The sequence below is a fragment of the Fusarium vanettenii genome, assembly GCF_000151355.1.
Source record: "Fusarium vanettenii 77-13-4 unplaced genomic scaffold NECHAsca_73_unmapped, whole genome shotgun sequence".
In the NCBI taxonomy this organism is placed as follows: domain Eukaryota; kingdom Fungi; phylum Ascomycota; class Sordariomycetes; order Hypocreales; family Nectriaceae; genus Fusarium; species Fusarium vanettenii.
The window spans coordinates 55352-75115 of record NW_003315816.1 but is presented as its reverse complement, the minus strand read 5'-3'; the positions used below and the strand labels follow the sequence as shown (position 1 = coordinate 75115).

At 50.2% G+C, this 19764-nt stretch overlaps 8 protein-coding genes across 8 annotated transcripts; 3 read left to right on the top strand and 5 right to left on the bottom strand.

The window, feature by feature from the left end:
• Positions 1 to 33: 33 nt before the first annotated feature.
• NECHADRAFT_88984 (uncharacterized protein) lies at positions 34 to 1503 on the bottom strand (the record flags this gene model as incomplete). Its single annotated transcript, XM_003040249.1, has 2 exons — positions 34 to 1303; positions 1352 to 1503. 2 exons carry the CDS (start codon positions 1501 to 1503, stop codon positions 34 to 36), a joined length of 1422 nt encoding a protein of 473 aa, XP_003040295.1.
• Positions 1504 to 1838: 335 nt separating this feature from the next.
• Positions 1839 to 2948, top strand: NECHADRAFT_55795 (uncharacterized protein; the record flags this gene model as incomplete). The annotated part of the gene is made up of 1 exon (XM_003040261.1): positions 1839 to 2948. One exon carries the CDS (start codon positions 1839 to 1841, stop codon positions 2946 to 2948), a length of 1110 nt encoding a protein of 369 aa, XP_003040307.1.
• Positions 2949 to 3068: 120 nt separating this feature from the next.
• Positions 3069 to 5117, bottom strand: NECHADRAFT_88982 (uncharacterized protein; the record flags this gene model as incomplete). The annotated part of the gene is made up of 2 exons (XM_003040248.1): positions 3069 to 4172; positions 4227 to 5117. The coding sequence occupies 2 exons, from the start codon at positions 5115 to 5117 to the stop codon at positions 3069 to 3071; spliced, it is 1995 nt and encodes a 664-aa protein (XP_003040294.1).
• Positions 5118 to 7812: 2695 nt separating this feature from the next.
• NECHADRAFT_88981 (uncharacterized protein) lies at positions 7813 to 8551 on the bottom strand (the record flags this gene model as incomplete). Its single annotated transcript, XM_003040247.1, has 3 exons — positions 7813 to 8210; positions 8267 to 8387; positions 8540 to 8551. 3 exons carry the CDS (start codon positions 8549 to 8551, stop codon positions 7813 to 7815), a joined length of 531 nt encoding a protein of 176 aa, XP_003040293.1.
• Positions 8552 to 9989: 1438 nt separating this feature from the next.
• On the bottom strand, positions 9990 to 10559 carry NECHADRAFT_19302 (uncharacterized protein; the record flags this gene model as incomplete). Its single annotated transcript, XM_003040246.1, has 1 exon — positions 9990 to 10559. A coding segment is annotated over one exon (570 nt), but the record flags the coding sequence as incomplete, so codon positions are not given.
• A 2442-nt stretch (positions 10560 to 13001) lies between these two features.
• On the bottom strand, positions 13002 to 13952 carry NECHADRAFT_88979 (uncharacterized protein; the record flags this gene model as incomplete). The annotated part of the gene is made up of 3 exons (XM_003040245.1): positions 13002 to 13291; positions 13485 to 13688; positions 13934 to 13952. The coding sequence occupies 3 exons, from the start codon at positions 13950 to 13952 to the stop codon at positions 13002 to 13004; spliced, it is 513 nt and encodes a 170-aa protein (XP_003040291.1).
• Positions 13953 to 14453: 501 nt separating this feature from the next.
• On the top strand, positions 14454 to 14978 carry NECHADRAFT_88978 (uncharacterized protein; the record flags this gene model as incomplete). Its single annotated transcript, XM_003040260.1, has 1 exon — positions 14454 to 14978. The coding sequence occupies one exon, from the start codon at positions 14454 to 14456 to the stop codon at positions 14976 to 14978; it is 525 nt and encodes a 174-aa protein (XP_003040306.1).
• Positions 14979 to 17576: 2598 nt separating this feature from the next.
• NECHADRAFT_19862 (uncharacterized protein) lies at positions 17577 to 17747 on the top strand (the record flags this gene model as incomplete). Its single annotated transcript, XM_003040259.2, has 1 exon — positions 17577 to 17747. A coding segment is annotated over one exon (171 nt), but the record flags the coding sequence as incomplete, so codon positions are not given.
• Positions 17748 to 19764: the final 2017 nt, after the last annotated feature.

Here is a 19764-nt window from a genome sequence, read left to right as displayed (position 1 = left end):
AAATATTGATTTACTTAGTGCGCCCATCAATGATCATAACTTTGCCTGGCTCACGTCCGTCACATTTAGTGCCGCTTTTGCAGCCCATCGTCCTGTCACAAAGGCCTGAGCCAACCCACCGCCATACCTCCAGTTCGAAAAGCCACCAGCGTCCATGCCACACGCGAAAAGCCCGGGGATGGCTCTCGCATCATTATCTATAACCTGAGATGAATTGCCGATCTTGAGCCCACCGTATGTAAACGTAATTGATGGCTGGACCTCCAGCGCCCAGTATGGACCTTTCTCGGTCCCTTCAAACGTCACATGAGGCTCGTGGTTACTACCGACTGGGGCATCAAGGATCTCGTCGTTTTTGCCTCTTACCGCGCGGTTGTATTGGCGGATTGTGTGTTGCAATGCCTGTAGTGGAACGCCCCAGTCGGACATATGCTTTAGAAGCTCTCCAACTGTCTCGGAGCTGGCAACCCGCCCCCCAAAAGCCTTTGCCTTCTCAAGACGATCGATCCTTCCAGCATTTGGAAATACTTCTCCAAGTGCCCAACGCATCCGGACTTCGTTGTCGAGTATCATGTACCCAACGCGACCCGGCTGACGAGCCAGCTCCTGATTGTTGACCTCGTCGCCGTATGTCTCGTCACAGAACCTCCGGCCGTCACGATTCACGAGGATGGAGTATCCGGACTGAAACTGGGCGAGGTGAATAAAGTTGGAAGGATCGACATCTTGTCTCTTTAGCGGCGATGGAAGTAAATGGCCGTAGAATGTCGAGAGACCACGGCTGGTTCCAGCTCCAGCTTGTATGCCCAACTTGAAGCCATCGCCGGTAGAGTACGGATTTGACCGGGTGAATATGGTGTCCGCTCCTTGTCCAATGTGCTGCGCAACCAGCTGTGGGCTACCCTGAAAGCCACCAGTAGCAATGATGACGGCCTTGGCTGAACACAACACAAGTGTGCCATCATTCTTGCGTAGCACAGCTCCCGTAATTCGATTCCCAGTAGCTCCCGGGGTCTCTTGAGTAAGGCCAACAGCTGACGTTTCGCGTAGAACTTTTGCCTTTGGGTTGGCGGTAATGATGGATTCTGCTTTGGCAAGCCATTGCGGAATGTTGATGGGAAAGCCAATACCAATTGTCATGATGCCGTTGAATTGGTCGTGTGTCTGAACTCCGTTATCCCGCATCCACTGGACAGCATCCGGATATTCAGTGATGAACTTGTTCAAGAGCTCGGGATCTGCAAAGGGGATCGTTTCCTGTGCAATTCTGGTGTCCCTGGGCGCCCAGAACATGCCCGCTGACCTAGTCATGGTGTCAGTCAACAAGCATAGAACAATCTGGTCAACTTACAACTTCGAGGAGCCACCGAGAACATGGCTCTTATCGACCAGGACACATCTAACCTGGGAAGATTCACTCAGGGCGATGGCTGCAGAGAGGCCAGACATGCCTCCACCAATGATGACAATATCAGTCTCAATTCGCTCCGGGGTGGGCGCCATGGTCTCTAATAACAGAATTGTATTTGTCAAAAGGTCTACTCTCATTTCATCGCCAACTTATAGTAGACATCTCATGCATCTTACACCTACATCCGAAAGCGACCTCGGCAATAACATCGGGAAGATCAACATCGGGGCCGACAGAGTCCGCCAATGACGGCGTCCCTTTTCGACACTGTCCCTCATGATGCAATGTTTCCCACATCTCAATGATCCTGGGAAAATATGAGCAGTTCCTTTAAAAAGGTCATCTCTAGGAGATAAAGTTGTACAAGAACTACCATAACATTCCTGTTCAACGTCACTGATTCCCTCATCCCACATTTCATTTCACGATGCCTCACCACTCGCTTCCAAATCAGCTCGGCATTGCAACACTGTCACTGGGCCACTTTACAAAGCACAAACTCCAAGATCGCATCCAGGCAGCTGCAGAAGTTGGCTTTGACGTCATTGACCTTTTTGACGAGGACTGGGCGGCGTACCTTGCAGAGAATGGCCTTGATTCGACTGATCCTTGGGAGGCTACTGAGTCAAAGCTCCATGCAGCGCGACAGTTGCGCGAGCTGATCGAGTCTCATGGGATGAGAATCGCCTGCACACAGCCACTGAGGAATATTGAAGGAAATCTGGACCCCAGAGACAGGCAGGCAGCGATGCATCGGGCTACCGCCAGGTTCCCATTTATGCGCGCTTTTGATACCGATCTTGTCTTCATGTGCAGCAGTATGCGGCCAGATGACGGAAAGATTGCGACGGCCGACTTCCAGACTGTCGTGAGAGACTTGGCAGAGCTAGGAGATCTCGCCGCTGAGTTCTCCAGGAAGGATGGTGGAAAGCAGATACGTATCGGCTATGAACCACTTTCTTGGGCACGCAGGAATACCTGGGCTTCCGCCTGGGAGGTTGTCCGCGCGGTGGATCGTGTAAACGTGGGAATCATCCTGGACACGTTCAACGTTCTTGCCGTCGAGTTCGCAGATCCATACTCCAACATTGGGGAGGGCAGCATGTTGTACGCTTCACGAGAACGAGCCCTTCGGATCCTCGGCGAGTCGATGGCATCCATGGCAACGACTGTTAGATCAGAGAAACTTTTCTTTGTACAAGTCGCCGACGCCGAGAGGATGGCAGGTCGAGGCTTCAAACTGGCCGAGGAACAGAGCGTGCCCCGGCTATTACCGTGGTCACGCTCGCATCGACTGTTCCCCGAGGAACAGAGGCGGGGAGGATATCTACCTGTTGGGATGGTTCTGTCTGCAATTTTAAAGATGGGATACACTGGGCCTTTATCTCTGGAGGTTTTCTCTCATTCACTACACGTTCTGGGGCGAGAGGTTCCGCTTCAACTGGCAACGCGAGGAATCACTGGGTTGAAGTCTCTTCTCGACAGATTGGCCCAAGAGTCAGGCAAGTGCCATGATGATTCCAGGGCGAATCTTTGAACAGCGGTTTTAGTCACTATTATTAATCGTATGTGTAATCTCTCTGCCTTGGCCCCAACTCGAAGGTGATACTAGAGGCATTCCTCGATCTAGGCCACCCATATAGACATGCACACTATTTTAAGCTCGCGACGGTTTAGTTGACCTGCCAAAGATGCCAAGCACAGCCAACATGATGGGGGCAAAGAGTATGTATAATCCACCCACGATGAAAGAAATAGCCGCAACAGGGTCCCTCGCACCTCTTTTAACGGCGCCAAGCATCCACTTGGCGTCGCTTTTGGCTTCAACGATAACCCATGTCAGCGGGGACGGCTTCGCCGGCTTCTGTCTGAGCTTAGGCCTCGAGCCCGGAAACACGGCAACGCCTTTCTTCTTCCCCTCCAAGTCCTTCAACGTCAGTGAATGATTCTCATGTTGGCGGGCTCTGACGCTATCCTTTGTCAGCATGCCCCGGATCTTGCTCTTTTCCTCGGCTGTGTTGTGATGCCACCACTCCTCCACCGCGTTGAACATGTATTTTTGGATTGGCGTCTTCTTTCGACCGGGAAAGGCAGGGTGATGCAAAATGCTCAAAACCTGGCGAATGGTTTCTTCTTCGTCTCTAAAAGTGTCGTCCCAGCACTTGACAACTTGCTGTGTCGTCCAATTGGTGGTGACTGTCGACACGAGGCCGGCTGGCTGGTTGAGAACGTTGCTGAAGTGGTCTTTTGAGATGTCCGAGTGACTAGGATCAGACGCATCCCCGTCTTCATATATCTCGGCCGAGGTGGACTTTGCAGCTTCCGCATCGACCCGTTCCTTAGCAGCCTTTAGAGCATTGCGCAACTGCATGATGGAGCTCTCAATCATGAGTGAGAGGTACTTGAAGACGAGCTGATCCGTGTACTTGCCCAGTTGCGTGCTTGACTCTTCGGAAAGCGGTTCGGCATCGTGTTGCTCAGTGCGCTCTTGTATCCATTTCTTGATGCGATCGTGAAGGTAGAAGATTGGCTCAATCGACTGCCAGAGTTGGTCGGCGTCGAGACCACTCTCGGCAGTCTGGCTTTCCTTGTCTGCATTGGCAGATTCCTCAGCCTTTTGGAAAAGCACACCGACAGTCTCCAGCTGTTTTAGAATTGGGTCGCTGATAGTGGCATTGGCCGCCAACTTGCTCAATGCCTGAATGGCAGCTTTGAGCAAGTCGTACAGATGCTGGAATGCGATTTCTCCGATATTCATCTCCTATGGTCGGTCAGCATATATATGCACAGCGCGCGCCGTAGCATGTTGTCTTACATTTTCTAGGTTCTCTAGTGATCCCTTGCATTGTAGCACCGCCATATCATCGGCCTCGCCTAGGAGACTGTGGAAGATGTCGAGCATCCCAAAGGTTCCAGTGACGATGGGTGGTACCATTCGACCTCTCCATCCTGGTGCCTTGACACGGCATGCATCTCCAACAAATGCAAAGACGTCACCCTCCCCAAGCTCGTGCAGACAGAGTTCAGTGAAGTTGCTGTGCGCCGAGAAGTCCTCGAGTGTGTGTAGCGCAGCGCCGAGGTGGATAAAGGCCTCCTTCTTGGATTTTGCATCTTTTTCTCGTCCCAGCCTGATGCACTCGCGAAGTTGTGTCGTGACGTAATCGGCAGACGTGTCCCATCCCTTGCCTGAGCTGGCAATATAATTCTTCATGCCGGTCCTTGGGTCAAACTCCAGCTCCCGCTGATCCAACGGCCCTCTCAATCTCTCATCAACCTCCTTCGCGTTGTCTGGATAGCCCTTGGGATTGTCAATGTGTTCCACATGCTTGTAACATCCCAGCCGTTCCCGCGTCACCTCAAACTCGTCTGTCGCGAAGCCGAATTCGAGAAAGCCCAGAATGCTCACAATGGCCCGAAGCACCGGCTCGGGGACATTTTCAAGACCCGTCGTGTCGATGATTTGAGAAAAGTCGCGAAGCCAGTTACCAAAGTAGATTTGTCGTCGTTCGAGGGTCGAGAAGCGATAATGTGTGACGAAACTGGCTGGGAGGTAGCGAAGTGCCTCTACAATGTCGCCGTGCCGCCACACGTAGCCGTTGAATTCGCTAGCGCCAGCGACCTCTCCAGCTCCAAAGGCAGACGCGCGCCCAGCGAAGAGGAGGCACACCAGCACAACCAGAAACAGTTTTGTTGACGCTGATGTCATTTTGAGGAATGAAACACGACCTCCCTCGTGGATGCGCCGGAAAGAGATTACATCACCAGTCCGGATTTTAGTGTCGGATGATTGTGAGGCCGTGCTCCGATCATGTGCCGAGTCTGTGCTCGTGGCATCAGCATCGTCAAATGGATGTCTTTCTTTCGTGCAGGTTCTTGCTGTATTCCCTCTTCTTCCAGTTCCCAAAATAAATCAATTTCTCCATTCCCAGGCGTCTTAATCACAATACAGCGGTTGAGACTCCCGCAGGCCAGCACTGGAGAATGCGTATGGCTATTTGACCATTTGTTACGTGCGAAACGCTCTGTTGGATTACTTGAGCCATTCCCACAAGCCTATCATGTCCCCCAGCCGAGGCATTCGCAAAAATTCTATCGCTTCTTAGGACTTGAGTCCAATGAATAGGGTCAAGATATCTAGTTTTTGTATCAATTTGACAGCTAATCGTCGTTATTTTGTTGTGTCACAACTGTGCGACTCAACTCTGTAGGGTAGTGTGGCATCCATGTGGCCAGGGGTATAAGTAGGTGTGATAAAGCTGTTCCTATTATTTAAATTCCACAAGCCTGATGGGTAAACAGGTTTCATGCGCTGATGTTGAGACCCATAGATGAGGAAAATGAAGCATAGGCACGAGAGGAGATCGCGAAAGTTATTATGCAATTAAAGTGAGATGTACAGGAGCCGGCCCTGCCACTCAAAAATTCAACCAAGATCCCGAACTCGCTTCCACGTTCATGTGCCCAGTTTGACGATTGATTTGCTCGGCATTTTCAAGTGCCTGGGCTGTTTGGCTTCGTCGCCACGTCGGCGCCTTGCTTGTCAACGCGCCCCTGCCCTCGAGGTACCAAGCTCGGAGCTGCTAAAGGGTGTCCAGATGCCATGGAGACAGCGATGGGCGAACGAGACTTTTGTGCTTCCTGGGTGGCCTTGAAGGCGATAGCTAGAGAGCAATGTTATCATGGGGACTGAGGTGTGCCGGGGTTGAGAAGAGAAGACCTACCAGCTACTGCGGTAGTGAATAACACAACAGGAAGAGCCTTTGACACGCGAGCCATGCGTGAGATAGCGGGAGCTGGCTGGGGCGGGAAATCGAAGGGAGGAAGAGCTCCGCCGAACGAGTTGGTGGTCATGATGAAGATGGGAGGTTGTCAAGGCTGTGGTGCAGTTATGTTTGTATTGTTATGAATGGAGGAGACTCAATTGAGCCAGTGTTTTGTTATGGAGGAAAGTGTATGAGATGGCGATGTGAACGAAAGTCCGGAAAGGATGAATAGGCCATTCTCTTATACCATCTCTCACGCATCCCTATTCTATGCCATTTGGACCTCTTGTTTGTCTTGGCCGGTCCGTCCCGTAGTGATGAGGTCGCTCCAAGTCAGACCACAAGCCATGGTCCTCAGTCGTGCAAGGGGGCCGGATCTGGTCGTCGCGAGATTCGTACGATGAGCGTCAGAGTCTGGTGACAGGACCTACCAGGCTGGGAGATAAATGGCGTGGCGTTGTGGGGTTATGGGCAGGTTTCTCAACTGCCTTGAGTACCCTCCATGTAGGGCATCTGCTGATTCATTCATGCTACCCTACTCCTTGCTTGCATCTACCGAATCTCGGGACTTTTCAGTTTGTCCAAGCACCTCAGATCTCGTCTAGGCGAGGCCACACATCGACTCAATAAGATTTTCTCCATCTTATAGTGACACATCACAGGAGGGGTGATAGACAATCTTGAAGCATAGGAAATGGTGAAAAGTTGTGCTTTAGGTGACATTGGCATTGGCAGGGAGTTTCTCCATTGGAACTGGGTGCCGCGAGAATAAGCCGGAGAAGCCATTCTAAACAAGGCCATCGGTGAACTCCGTTCCGATCTTTCGCGAGAAAATCATCTTTAGTCAGCATCAATGGCACCTACCTAACTCCAACGGGCAGAGACCCCGCGATCCTTAATCAAAGACGCGCCCTCCAGGCCAGGGGGGTTCGTCATCAAGTCCAATTGAGGTGGTATGATTGCCAATCTACCATAACTACTCGTGCCAATAGTATACCACACAATAACCAACGCAGGTTGGATGACGGGCATACACACAAAAGGACAGACGGGCTCGGATTGCTTGGTAGTTACCGATTGGTTAGATCGGAGCGTGTGATGCCTCAGAATTGCTGTCCGAGGCGCCGTCGATATTGAACATGTCCATCTCGCAACACCCAACCTTGCCAATGGATACCATAAACGAGCTCACGACACGTCAGTGTAGCACTGCACACACACTATTCTGCTTTCTGATTCGTCTCGATGGAACCGGGACGCCCACCGATGCTTGACACATTGGCAAGTTGCCATCCCTGCCCGCGACTTGAGCTTACGGTAGTATTATTAGGGGCGCCACTAATGGCGAAAATGGTCATGACAACACCAAAATAGAATATGCCGAGTGTGCCTGTGAAGTGGTGGGCGGAAGTATTCAAGACTTTTGGTCACTACTCTCTGGCGAAACTTGTTGTGTGTTTGCCGGCATGTTCGTTTGATGATGGTGTATTTACAATGACGGGCCTGACAGCCGGACATGAGGGAAAGCCCACAAGATTGGTTCTCTTTTCTGCTCTTTTAGCCTGCGCGGTCTCTTTGGGCGAGTCTTGAAGGGTAAAGGCAAGAGTTTGCGAGTCACGGTCACTAATAACCCTAATTCTATAGCTTTGCGACCCACGTTGTAGCTGGCAGGCTGGCATACTTCTCGTATTCCTTTAAACGCTCTGCGTTGCTTATCGCGACAACGTTCTGCACTCTCTCCCGTGTCACGACGCTCCTCACGGCCTTTTCAACCTTCTTACCGCTCATGGTGTACGGAATGTCCCTGACGTGAAGAATATGCGCCGGGACATGCCTCGGGCTCAGCAACGTCTTTATGGCACCGCGGATCTTGGACTCCAGCGCCTCATCAAAAGTTGCGCCCTTCCTCGTCTTGACGAACAGCAGAACCTGCTCCTCTTGGTCCTGGGGTCGCCGCTGGCCTACCGCGATGCTGTCATCCACCTCGGTGAATCTGCTGACCACGTCGTATATCTCGGCAGTGCCAAACCGAACTTCTTGAAAGCGGTCAGTTTTCTCGCGTCAAAACATAAACATGCGGAGGCCATCTCACCACCAGGGTTGAGGACACCGTCGCTACGACCATGGACTAGGTAGCCCTTGGTCTTGGCATTCCTGCTGATAAAGTCTCCATGAGCGGGGCGTGTTGTATCGACGAGTGTCAGTCGTGTGAGCTAGGACGGAATGACGATGCACTTTTGGTCGAGAGATTTAGGAAGATGGGCAAGCCCGATAGGGATCACGGCCACGAGGGAAGTCGTTCCAAGAACAAAAGGCGCCTATTTCTCTGCCTTTCGAAGCTCTTCATCACTGTGACGTGACATACACAAACTCGCATTGCGTTCTTTGATGCAGTTGAAGCCCGGTCCTTGATGGGATGGATGACTGAGCCAGAAGGCTGGTTAAATCAACATACATAATCGACATACGTATTTGGCCTTCAAATCTCCGCCCTTGCCACAGTCATGTCAATACTCGAGGAAGCCGTGCCACGCGGGTGTTAGTTGGCGAGTCATCAAGGGGGGTCAGGGGCAAAGGCTGGGATAACTATCATAAAGATGATTTACTCAATTGACGATACGTTTCAAAAAGTCAATGCGCTATCTTCGTAGTTTAGTGTCAATTCGACTCTCTTGAGGGATTGGTCAAAGGCAGCAGACTTGGTGGCGAGCCATGCAACACCGTGGCGCTGTGAGAAGCCTATCGCGCTGTGAGAAGCCTATCGCGCTGTGAGAAGCCTATCGCGCTTGTTTGCAAGGACACCCATTGTCAGTAAAGCACATCCCATGCCAAGCCCTGTATCAGGAGCGACATTTGCGATTCACGGCATGGGTGCTCAGGGCTTGGACCATCGTATCGCTAGAGAGCTCGGGGGTTCGCGAGAATGATATAATAATAGCGGAACAATACGTCAGGTCAGTGCTAGAGAGACTCATTAAATGTGGATGAAAGGTACTCTTTTTGGGTTGTTCAGCGTTTGAACTTGACCTGATGGCCTGGTGAATATCCAGTTATAAAGAGCAAAACCTAGTTATAACTAACTGCAATTAATTATAACCAGTTACAAAGGGTTATAACTGGTCACGAAAGGTTGTAACTAGTTACAAGTAGTTGATTCTGGTATTACCTAGGGGTATGCTCCTCTCGAGGATAGGCCGAGGGCTATGTAAACAAAGTCAAGTGGGAGGTACTATAACTATTAGATAAATGGACTAGCTCTTATAATTTTAAGTAGACAGTGAGGGACTAAACTTAGTGTGTCATAGAGGCTATGGAAGTGGATAGGCATCTAAATCATTAATCATACATGTCGAAAATAAAGATGGAATAAATGGCTGTTGATTATAAATATCCAGAGTACCTCTAACTACATGAGATTTATCTATAATGTACCGAGACTCAACTTGTAGAACAACTATCAACAGAGCCACTGATTTCCCCGACCCCTCATCCCCTCATCCTCCTCGCCATCAGCCCACACCTCACCCAGATCTTTCCTCACTACTTCTCCTCCCTTCCAAAATTCCTTCTGTCCTGTGACCAGAGTCCTTGAAGGCACTTCAGTTGCCAACATACTTGACGGTGACAGAGGTACCGCTAATAGATCCCTGTGCAAGAACGGTTTGGCCCTCGTCGGGGGAAATGTCGATAATGTCGGCACCTTGTGGGCCAGTCGACCCGCTAGAGCCAGACACGGTAGCACCGGTAAAGGTGACAGTGCCAAAGTCGGCGAGAGTGACCTGGCTGCCATTCTCCTGGAAGGCCTCGACAATCCACTCGGCATTGGTCTCACAGAGCGTGGAAGGGGTGCTGCTGAACGAGTGTGTCACCTTTTGGTTTGTCGTCAAGTTCTCGAGCGTGGCGATGCCCTTGGTCTTGGAAGAGGCATCAACCGTCATCCTGATCTTGTCGCCTACGCTGACACGAAAGTTGCTGAAGGAGTAGGCGTAGTCAGGAATCCACTCATACCACGCGTCAAAGGTGCCATCAGCGTAGAAGGAGATTCCAGTCTGCAGGATCGCCGTCTGGCAAGTATCGCCGTCGATACCAACCCAAGCAGAAGCAGCTGCGCCGTCGGCACCGCTGACCTCTGGGACAGTGATGGTGCCCTGGACGTGGTTGTAACCTTTGCCGATCTTGACAGCACCGGCCCAGTTGCCCGAGTAGTCGTCATTCGAGGCCTTGGAAGAGTCGAGAGACCAGAGTCTCTGGTTAGGAGACGAGCTGTATCTGGCTCGACGGGCAGAAGAGCGAGGAACAAGGGGAGAAGTGTCGCGTTGAACGAGCTTGGTGCCAGGAGCAGCGGCAACAATGCTGGCGGCAGCGAGGAAGAGGCTGAACTTCATCTTGAGGGAAGTTGAGTTTAAGGGATAAGTAGGGTAGTAGAAAAGTGGACGTTGAGTCGAGGGAGGCAAGATGATGACTGTGTTGCTGTCGATGCTGTCGATACTGAGCTGGATCTATTTTTCTTGGCAAACATGCCATATATACTTGTCCCTTTGCCCTCCTTTTCGGCAACACGGCATCGTGTCTTTGAAATTGCTCAGGTATTCTATCAACTACCATCACCTTGTGTGATGCTCGAGTGCCGTTCTTCCGGTGACTGGTCTCTTTACCGCCGCGGAAAGGCAGGTGAGGTTGTTCAAACGCACCACGTTGGCATTGTGTCTATACAGGGTGAAAGCTCCTCCCTATTTAGGAAGCATCAGAAGTTCTCTACTCGCGTCGGTTGTATTACCATTTCCCTCTTTAAAGAGTTGTTTTTTTAAAATAGCGCTATGACTTAAACTAACACCCATGCCGAGGAGCGGATGTGGGAGTGGAGATTGTGATAACGGACTTGATGAATCATGGCAGTTGATTGGAGCACCATCACTTTCAGCTGGGTTTCATCACATGGAAGTGCCGGGGGAAGAGCATGGCGGTAGCTTGTAGATACGACGCACTATTCTCAAAGTATGTCTCTTGTCCGCCAGTTGAAACAAACCAAGTCGATGCGTGCTCCTTGTGCGTGCATTTTAGCCAGGCTCTTTTTGTGCTGTTACCTACCCGAGACCTATGGATATTCCACGAACAAGGAGCAATTTTGCAATCAAACATTGTTAAGCTCTTGCTTTGAAGAATTTTTGATATCAGACGGGACTTCTTATAACAATTCCGGAGTATTTACTTTAATTTTACCCTTGGTATCTTTTATTGGGGGCAGAAGAGTCTACTTGGTAGCATTGACCAAACTAGCTGGTTGGGACAAACATCAGTTACGAGCCATATTGTAAGGGTTGGGTAGGAATATCGTAACTGTTTCCCCGGGACACGGTTTATGGTTGTGAGTGGACGGCTGACCTTTTCTATCACCAAGTCAAACGCGGTCTCTCGGCGAACCAACTTGAATGGAAGGTTATAATAGGTCTAGGCTCCAAAATCCTTGAAACTGGACCATGAGTGCCTAGAACAGTCAAGATCGTCATAGCCCTAATTTCTTAGCCAGTCGTTCTAGAAACATAGCTCTATCACGCAAGTCAACACTTTAAACAATACAAGTGTGCCAACAGCAAAATCAGAGAAGATTATCGTGCCGGGCTTAAGGAATACAGCAGTGATTTTCTAGGAATTCTCTTATACGAAAACAAAGGCGGTTAAAATCAAGTCGTGGAAATAATACTTCGACCTCGTCTTCAATTTGCTGGCCTGAATGCTTGGGTACTGCACCGTCACTTACTGGAAAAGATGCCATGGGATCAGTGCCCAATCGCTCATGTCATTAACATGTGAGCACAGCACCCTCGTCGTCGTTCGGTCATGATATCCATTACAGTGCGGCAACAATACAGCTTCCTATTTAGGTCACATACAAAAATTCCGCAACTATAAACCAAACAGCCGGAAGATCGGCACACCAGCCATGCATGTCACCCCTGAAGAATTTCGTTGCGTAAAAGGGCTCTAGGCCGAAAAGTCGTACTGATACAGTCGAAACAGAAAGCAGTGAGCCTCATGTAGTTCCGGAAGACGTTGCAAAAGATCCTTTGATTCATTGGACCCTGATCTCAGATATCATGGACGGCAAATGTCTGAGCCAACGGGTAGTTGGAGATTAGCGTGCCGGTTAAGCCGGCGTCGGCTCCACCTATGGGATGTTTAAGCCCGGGGGAAACTCCCCATCCCATATGGCGCCGGGGTCCGTTATCGAGATCTGCAATCCCCTAGCCAGGCTTGGCAGGCAACATGGGCAAGTTGCCCATTAGGCCGGGTTCTTTTGCCTATGGCGCCATTTGGTATTAATCGAAGAACCCCGAATAGCCGGAAACCAGCGACTGTCTGGTAAGAAGCCATGGCTCTCTCCAGCTGCAAGGGCCCAGAATTTGATCACTCCCTTGGTGAATGGTAAACTGTAAGTTGCATCTTTTTACACTTCGTTTTGCATACATGGGTGTTTCACCAAGACTCGAACAATCCGACCTACTGGGCGTTCTCTGCGGCGCCTAGAGCTTGTGCTGATAGTATTTTCTCTCCAAGAATGTTGTTGCTCGTGTTTACCAGTCAAATGGGTTGATGGTTCCCACACTCAATACATTCTCGTTGCCTATTGGACGATGTGACACGGGAGAGTTTTATTCAGATCGATGAAATAAGGAGACATGAATGGACACAAGTGTAAAAACAGTCATGAAACGATACTGGCTCGTACACATCGCTTACGTCCTCTCTCATGCACTGTCGTTCTATTCATCAGCTCATCACATCACACAGCGTTTCGTGATGTAGACTTCCTCCAATTCCATTGTCTCCTAAGGGTTTACTGAGAGAGCCGATTCAATCAACAATGTAAAGGTTCTAGCGTCAGGAAGCTTAGCGGCCTTGACCAAGCGCTCAGTCAGGCTGTTCCTATACTTCGGACATTCAACTTCATTGGAAACATTGATGCGGATCATGTACGCCACAATTGTGATCTGTTCATAGAGGGCCCTCTCCTCGTCAGCTTCAGAACCGCTTGGTCGCGGGGTTGGCGTAGCTTCGGGGATGTTTTCCAAGCGAGAAGCGGCGGGTGGTTGAGGAACCGGTCGAGCAGCTCTCACCCCTGGAGAAGGGTCTGAAGCCGACCTTTGGTGGTGGGAAAAGATGGGCTGGATCCTGGGGTCGGAACGCTACAATGGCGTTCCTTAGGATCTTGGTGTCTCTTCTTGGCTATGAGAAGGCTTGAGGTGGACTGGTTCTCGGCCTCGATTGACAGCTTTTTGCTCCGATGGCCATTCTTGGTTGGCGCTAAATACTAGGGCCAGCTTCACCCTCGTCATGCCCTTGTTGTCCAGTTTGGCCGCGTGGTTCTTTTATGCAAGAAGACTCGCTCCGGTGATGCTCAATGTTCCACGGCGACTGAATCGTTGGGTTGATGTTGTTATATTGGGAGAAGTAGTTGGAATTAATATCGTTTGGTGGCCCCTTGTCTTTATTGTACCCATCCTCTCCTTGAGTAGCTATATAGGGTTTCTAATTAGTTATGTACGTTTTTTTGGCTGTGAGATTAACGTGGCTGTGAGTGGCTAGCTGTTTTAAACAGTAGGTTAAGGTGCCCCTGAGCTTCTTTGTTAGGATAGTTTGGTAGGAAACATCGGCTTTTGCGTACTTGAGCATGTCCAAAGGCTCGATGAGATCCTCCAGGGGTGGACATTTCATCCCGTGATCCTGCCCACTGACATCCTCATAATAACATCAACTTTACCAGCAACAACCTCCAACATCTCTTCCGCACCATTCGATTTCCCCTGATATCATATACTCCTCCATCCGCTTGACCAGAATTTCTTCTCTTACCCGTTCCTCTTCATATCTTCTCCCGAGCGGCAACCACGGGCCCTCATTGGCCATGGCTCGTTTCTTTGTTCTCCCCCTCTCAGGTGGTGGCTGAGGTTCAGGCTGCAATTCTTCCACATCACAACTTCTTCCCCTTGCATTACTCATCTCCCCTCGCCTTGAGCGACGTTACAGCCATTTCTCATCAAATCCATGCTTCCCTGACCTAATCATCCAGGCCTGGAATACCCAAGAGATCAACGAAGGGGTCACGCCTACGCAGAGTCTTCCCTCCTTCAGACCAACCCCAACTTTCGATAGTGCAGCGCGTCAGGGGCCATCAGCATTCATCTCCTTACCGAACGCGACTGATAGAACGGCTACAACGGCTCACCGCTGAGTCTCAGGAACAACACGGCCTGCCGCCAGATTCAGATCCCGATATCAAGATGGGGCCACAGTCGGATCCCGATGTCGAGATGGAGCCGATGAAGGGCGCGCAACCCGGCCGGCATTCCAAGAGAAGAAGGGCGCCGTCTCCAAGTTTGCATGACGTTGTTACCTCCCCGGTTATCGACGTGAATGCGCCTCTGTCTTTGCCGTCAGACAGTGACAGATGTGCCCAACAACCGTGCAACCCTACTCCTGTGTTCCAGTTCCAGCAGCTACCCCATGCTCCTCCTCCTCTTAACTCCATCCGACTTGCCATTCAGCTTCAGCCCGATAACACCCCATTGCCAGTAGAGCTCCTTGTCACGTATGATGAGGATTCTGCCCGCCTGCCCCACATACAACTGTACTCAGATGAGGCAACTCCCCATGCAAACTCTCTGAAGCGTACCCACAACAGTGACAACGCCATTATAGAACGGCTGAGTAAAAGGCAGTGTCACGGGTCACTCTATTCGAGCACTCACAAAAACATGTCCTTGGGCCAACGGGTGCATCATGTTGGCTACCAGACCTTGATTTAGAGAAGGTACGGACGGTAGCTTAGCTCGTAGGTCCTTTTCAAAAAGCCAGGCCGAAACTCACACGTCCCGTCACCGTTCAAGTTACGTGGTTGATCTCGGGATCGTGAGGGCATTCGCAATAGCTGATGATAGAGTGCCGCTGCTGTCGTCGTCTGATCCCGACAACCTCACTTCGTCCAATGCCATTTCCCCAAAGCCGTCTTTGCGCGATTTCGAACCTCTTGTCTTCAAAACCGAGCTTCCCTGTTCAAATCGACAAGTGACGCGCAATCCACTTCACCAAAGGGTGGGCAGCGACGTGTCACTCACCTTCAGCAATGTTACAGGCTCACCAATCGGCTGGTTTCTGAGTCCACATCTGGCCAAGATTTCCAGATTCGCTATCTTGTTGTTCTTGGTTCTGTCATTGGTGTTGATGCCAATCCATTACCGTTTCGACCGCAGCCCTCCGCTGCCTTCCAAACCATCATACCAATCTGTGTCGTGGTTTGAGGACGCTGCTACTATTGAAATCGGCAAAATGACCATTGCCCGCATCGTCCTCTTTGGGGAGGTGTTCGACGAGGAACCGCATTAGAAGTGTTAGCCTGGCCTTCGCCCGGATGACAGACCAGACGATCATTCTGGCTCTAACAGATCATGCAACATCATGATGCCGGAAGATCCCCTGAACTCGTCCTTTCACTTTCAATTTCACCATAAGCCATGGGAAACCACCTCCTCCGGTACATACGTACCAGTATTGTGGTTTCTGGGCGATCTTATCACGGTCATGCAAACGACAGTCGCCGACCTGACGCACTTGGCGAACCATGGCCCTTTGGCATTCCTTTTTACTAGCAATAGCAGCATACAATTCCGCTGGTCCACTTCAGATGGCACGTTTGTTCAACTCCAAAGGTCTCTACCTACCTTCACATTCAACATCGCCGACAGCAAGTCTCCTGGCCCGACGGTCCCAGGCTTGACAACCCCCGCTCACCAGTCTCCAACCCCGACCGCCAGGCCCCAATGGGTTTGGGAGATTTAAAACCTTGACCCTCCTCTTGAGAAAATGTCGCGTGACTTGACAGAGGCTCTGGAGAACACGAAGCGCACGTATCAGGTCATGGGCAGATATCTAGCACACACCTTCCCATGGCTGTCGAAAGATCGTGCTCTGCTCATGCTGATGTGTATGCGGGGACTGCAAGAGGAGCAGCGTGAACTCAATGGCACCTGGGGATCGGATCAAGCTCGAATCAACTCACTTTACGGCACAACATTGACCACTAGCCTTGCCCAGCCAACATCGACAGCCGCTCGTGCCATAACAACAAGTGGCCCGGACACCTCAGACATCCCAGAAGAGTATCCCCTCAGAGTATTTGAGGCTCACGAGTCATGGGCTTCATGCTCTCAACGCTATGACGAGTCCGTGTCAGCGTCATGTGCGTCCCCCGGAGCCCACTGTTACTCATGTGTTAACAGACTTATAGCAGAAGCCTCTGCCGCGGCGTTTGTCCCGCCATTCAACCTAAGCGATGCACCAGAGCCCAAAATCAACGAGACAGCAGTCAGGCTGCTGAAGTGCATTGGCATAGTTGTTAATCAACATGACGAGGATGATGTCGGGGATGAGTACAAGAAGTTTCAAGATCTCGAATTCTTGAGTCAACAGCTTGGCAAGGTAAGCGAGCTGCTCCCAGACATCAAAGATCGGATCAGGCAGGTATGTCATGCCAACAAGGTAGACTGGGGCCATCACAAGGAGAGGGTCGACCGCATCTGCGATATGTCGCCTTTCCTCAACGAGATTGCCATCCCTTGTCTCACGGCTTAGCATCAGGAAAGCTGCCTTGGGACGAGTTCAAGAAGGGTGCTCAAGTCATCATGAGCAAGACCAAGGCCCTTTTGAGCCAGATCGTAGCCAGCGCAGACATACTCTGCACCACTCCGGCTATATCGAACGACCCCATATACTTTAGATAGAAGACCAAGGCCAAGGGCATCACTATTAATAAGGCTACCAACATAAATCGCGCCGACCTCATCTCTATCTAGGGCAACACCCTCCTGCCTTGCTTCCTCGGCGGAGATCCCAAGCAACTCCCGCTGACTATCCTCACGAGCCTAGAGAAAGACATACTCGGCAACTTCCACCACCGCCTCCCCCATAATAGCAAGATCTCGGCTCTTAAGTTCCTACAGGCCTCAGGCATACCCATCTACCGCCTCAGGACCCAGCTGCAGATGGCCGAGGGCCTCTTTGACCTTATGGCTACGGAGATTTACCCCGGCGTGCCCATCAAATACGCCGGCAGCTACCAGATCGACCTCCCGCAGTTTGCCATCAGTAGGGCCCTCGAGGCTTTCATCCAAGACAAGTTTCCGGATATAAAGGCCCCAGCTCCCGGCCGCCTTACCCCTTTCTTTATCCACTATGACAACTCCCGCGTCTACCTTAACGAAATGACTAGGGCAAAGACATACCCCGACCAAGTCGAGATTACCCTAAACTTAGCTCTCGAGTTCTCCCAGGCCAAGGCCATCAATCCGGCCAAGCTCGTCATACTAGCGCCATACACGGCCAACATTAAGGCCATCACCAGGATATGCAAGAAGGCCCAATACTCGCTTCTTGCCGCCATGCCCGAGGCCTTAACTATCGACGGCTTCCAAGGCCAAGAGAACGACGTCGTCATTATCGTCATGGGCACAGCCTACCCCTTTCCAGGCCCCGGCTTCACATCAGACGCGCAGCGCCTCAATATCATATTAACGAGATAGCGGGCTAGCCTTATTATCATTAGTAATATAAACGTCACCGGGCAGCTCATCGGAGGTCAAGACAAGGGCAAGGGCAAAGGCAAGGGGAAGGCCAAGGGTAATAATGGGGACAAGCCGGTCAAGGTACACGCGCCCAACGGGGAGGTTATCTGGACCAAGGTGAAGGTGCTGCGCAACCTTCATATTGCGCTATGGAAGGCTAGCCGTGTTAGGGTTGTGAAGAAAGAGGCCAAGGAGGCCAAGGAGGTCAAGGAGGTCGAGGAGGTCAAGGCTAAAAAGTAATTAACTCTTAGTCAGAATATGGGTTATCTAGCTACCTAAAACTAGTAATTATGCCGACTACAAACTTTTGCTGTGTTCTTAAACCTCTTTCCTGTATTCTTAAACTTCTTATTTTATGTGAATTCTTTGTTAATATCTTATCCTTACCACTCCAATAATCAGTCTTTAGTCACCACTTCTCGACTTACATATGCTATAGGTGCTATGAGTATCTCAACTTAATATCATTACCTGACGTAAGGTTATAACAATGTGCCTAAGTGTACGAAAATGCTTGAAACTCCTTAGCTCATTACGAGGGGCGCTCCTAAGAGACATGGTTTTAATTGCGCCATGCCTCTAGAAATGAGCCTTATCCATAGACTATTGGCACGTGTTTTGTGATTTCTTAATTCCCATTAAACGCAAATGAACAAGAGATGGCCTTGGTTGCCTCATCTTGGAATAGTTCAGCACATTGTAAAGGGCAGCTTATTTATATATATCGGATTTATACAAATAATGCGCCGTTATGGAGATTTCATCTTCTAGCCCAGCTGTTCTATTAAGGGCCTAGCTTCAACTTGGACAAACAACTCACTCATCAGAGAGAGAATGCGATCAAGATCATACCTGAAATTCTAGCTCAAATTGATCCCGCCGTGAGGGGGTGTAACTGGCTGTTCCCCAACTATAAGACCCTAGATAAGCTAATTTTATGCGCCAGCTCATTACTTCTTGCAACATGGCCTAGAGTGTTCCACGTTCAGGATCAGGGCCAAAGTATTGCTTAATGCTGGAGTTTGACATTATTAATGTGATCATAGCCTGTCTTTGTCTATTGCGCTTCTTGGGATGTTGTTGCGCCCATGAACAGCAGAAAATCTCTTGGTAAATGTGTCTGGTTGATGTCATGTCTTCAATAGAGAGTGGGTGAGCATGGTGATGTTGCTGTCTGTCATCTTGGCGCTCTCACTATATGCGCCGAGTGACTGAACTTGCAATCACCCACAGATTGAGATCATACTTCCGTTGGAATGGCGTAGTGGTGGGCCCCACTTTCTTTCTACCGATCTAGCCCAGTTGGAGGATTTATGTGAGAATCGCCGGGTACCTCTTCTCTTCTTTAGGGAGGACTCTCAACTGTCTCTAGCTCTGTCTCTGTTGGCCTCTGGCCCGGAAATAAGCCCATATTTAGATCACACAAGTAATACTTAAGGTCCCTGCGGCAAAGCAATAAAGAATAGTAAAGTTAGGGCCTCCCGCCTTTTCTCTTTTAGTCGGAGAAACCTTCCTCTGGGGCTATTTAATTATCGTGAGGTTAGAAATCGTAGTATTATTAGTAATATACTAGGGAATTTCCGCGCCAAGTAGGTTATAATTAAACCACCGCCTTATCGTGAGTTTATTTTCAACCTCAAGATCACGAAACAGGGCAAGAAGAAGACTAGCTCACAGTCATTAGATCTCGAAAAGGTAACAAAGGCTTTATCCATTAGAGATCCAATAGGCTGGGCCATTAACAAGAATAATTGCGAGAAAATCGGCAGGGTATCTGGCTTTATCACCGTAGAGGACTAACCTGGGTCTAATAGCAGGCCAGAAAATGGAGGTGAGGTTAATAAGCATACAGGATTGCAAAGGAAGTCGGGACAATAGACCACATCATACAAAGTAATAATTCTAGGCCCGTGGGGTAATTTAGTCACGATCTCAACCCAGCCGTAGCCCAGGACCCGCACTTCCTCTTCTCCAG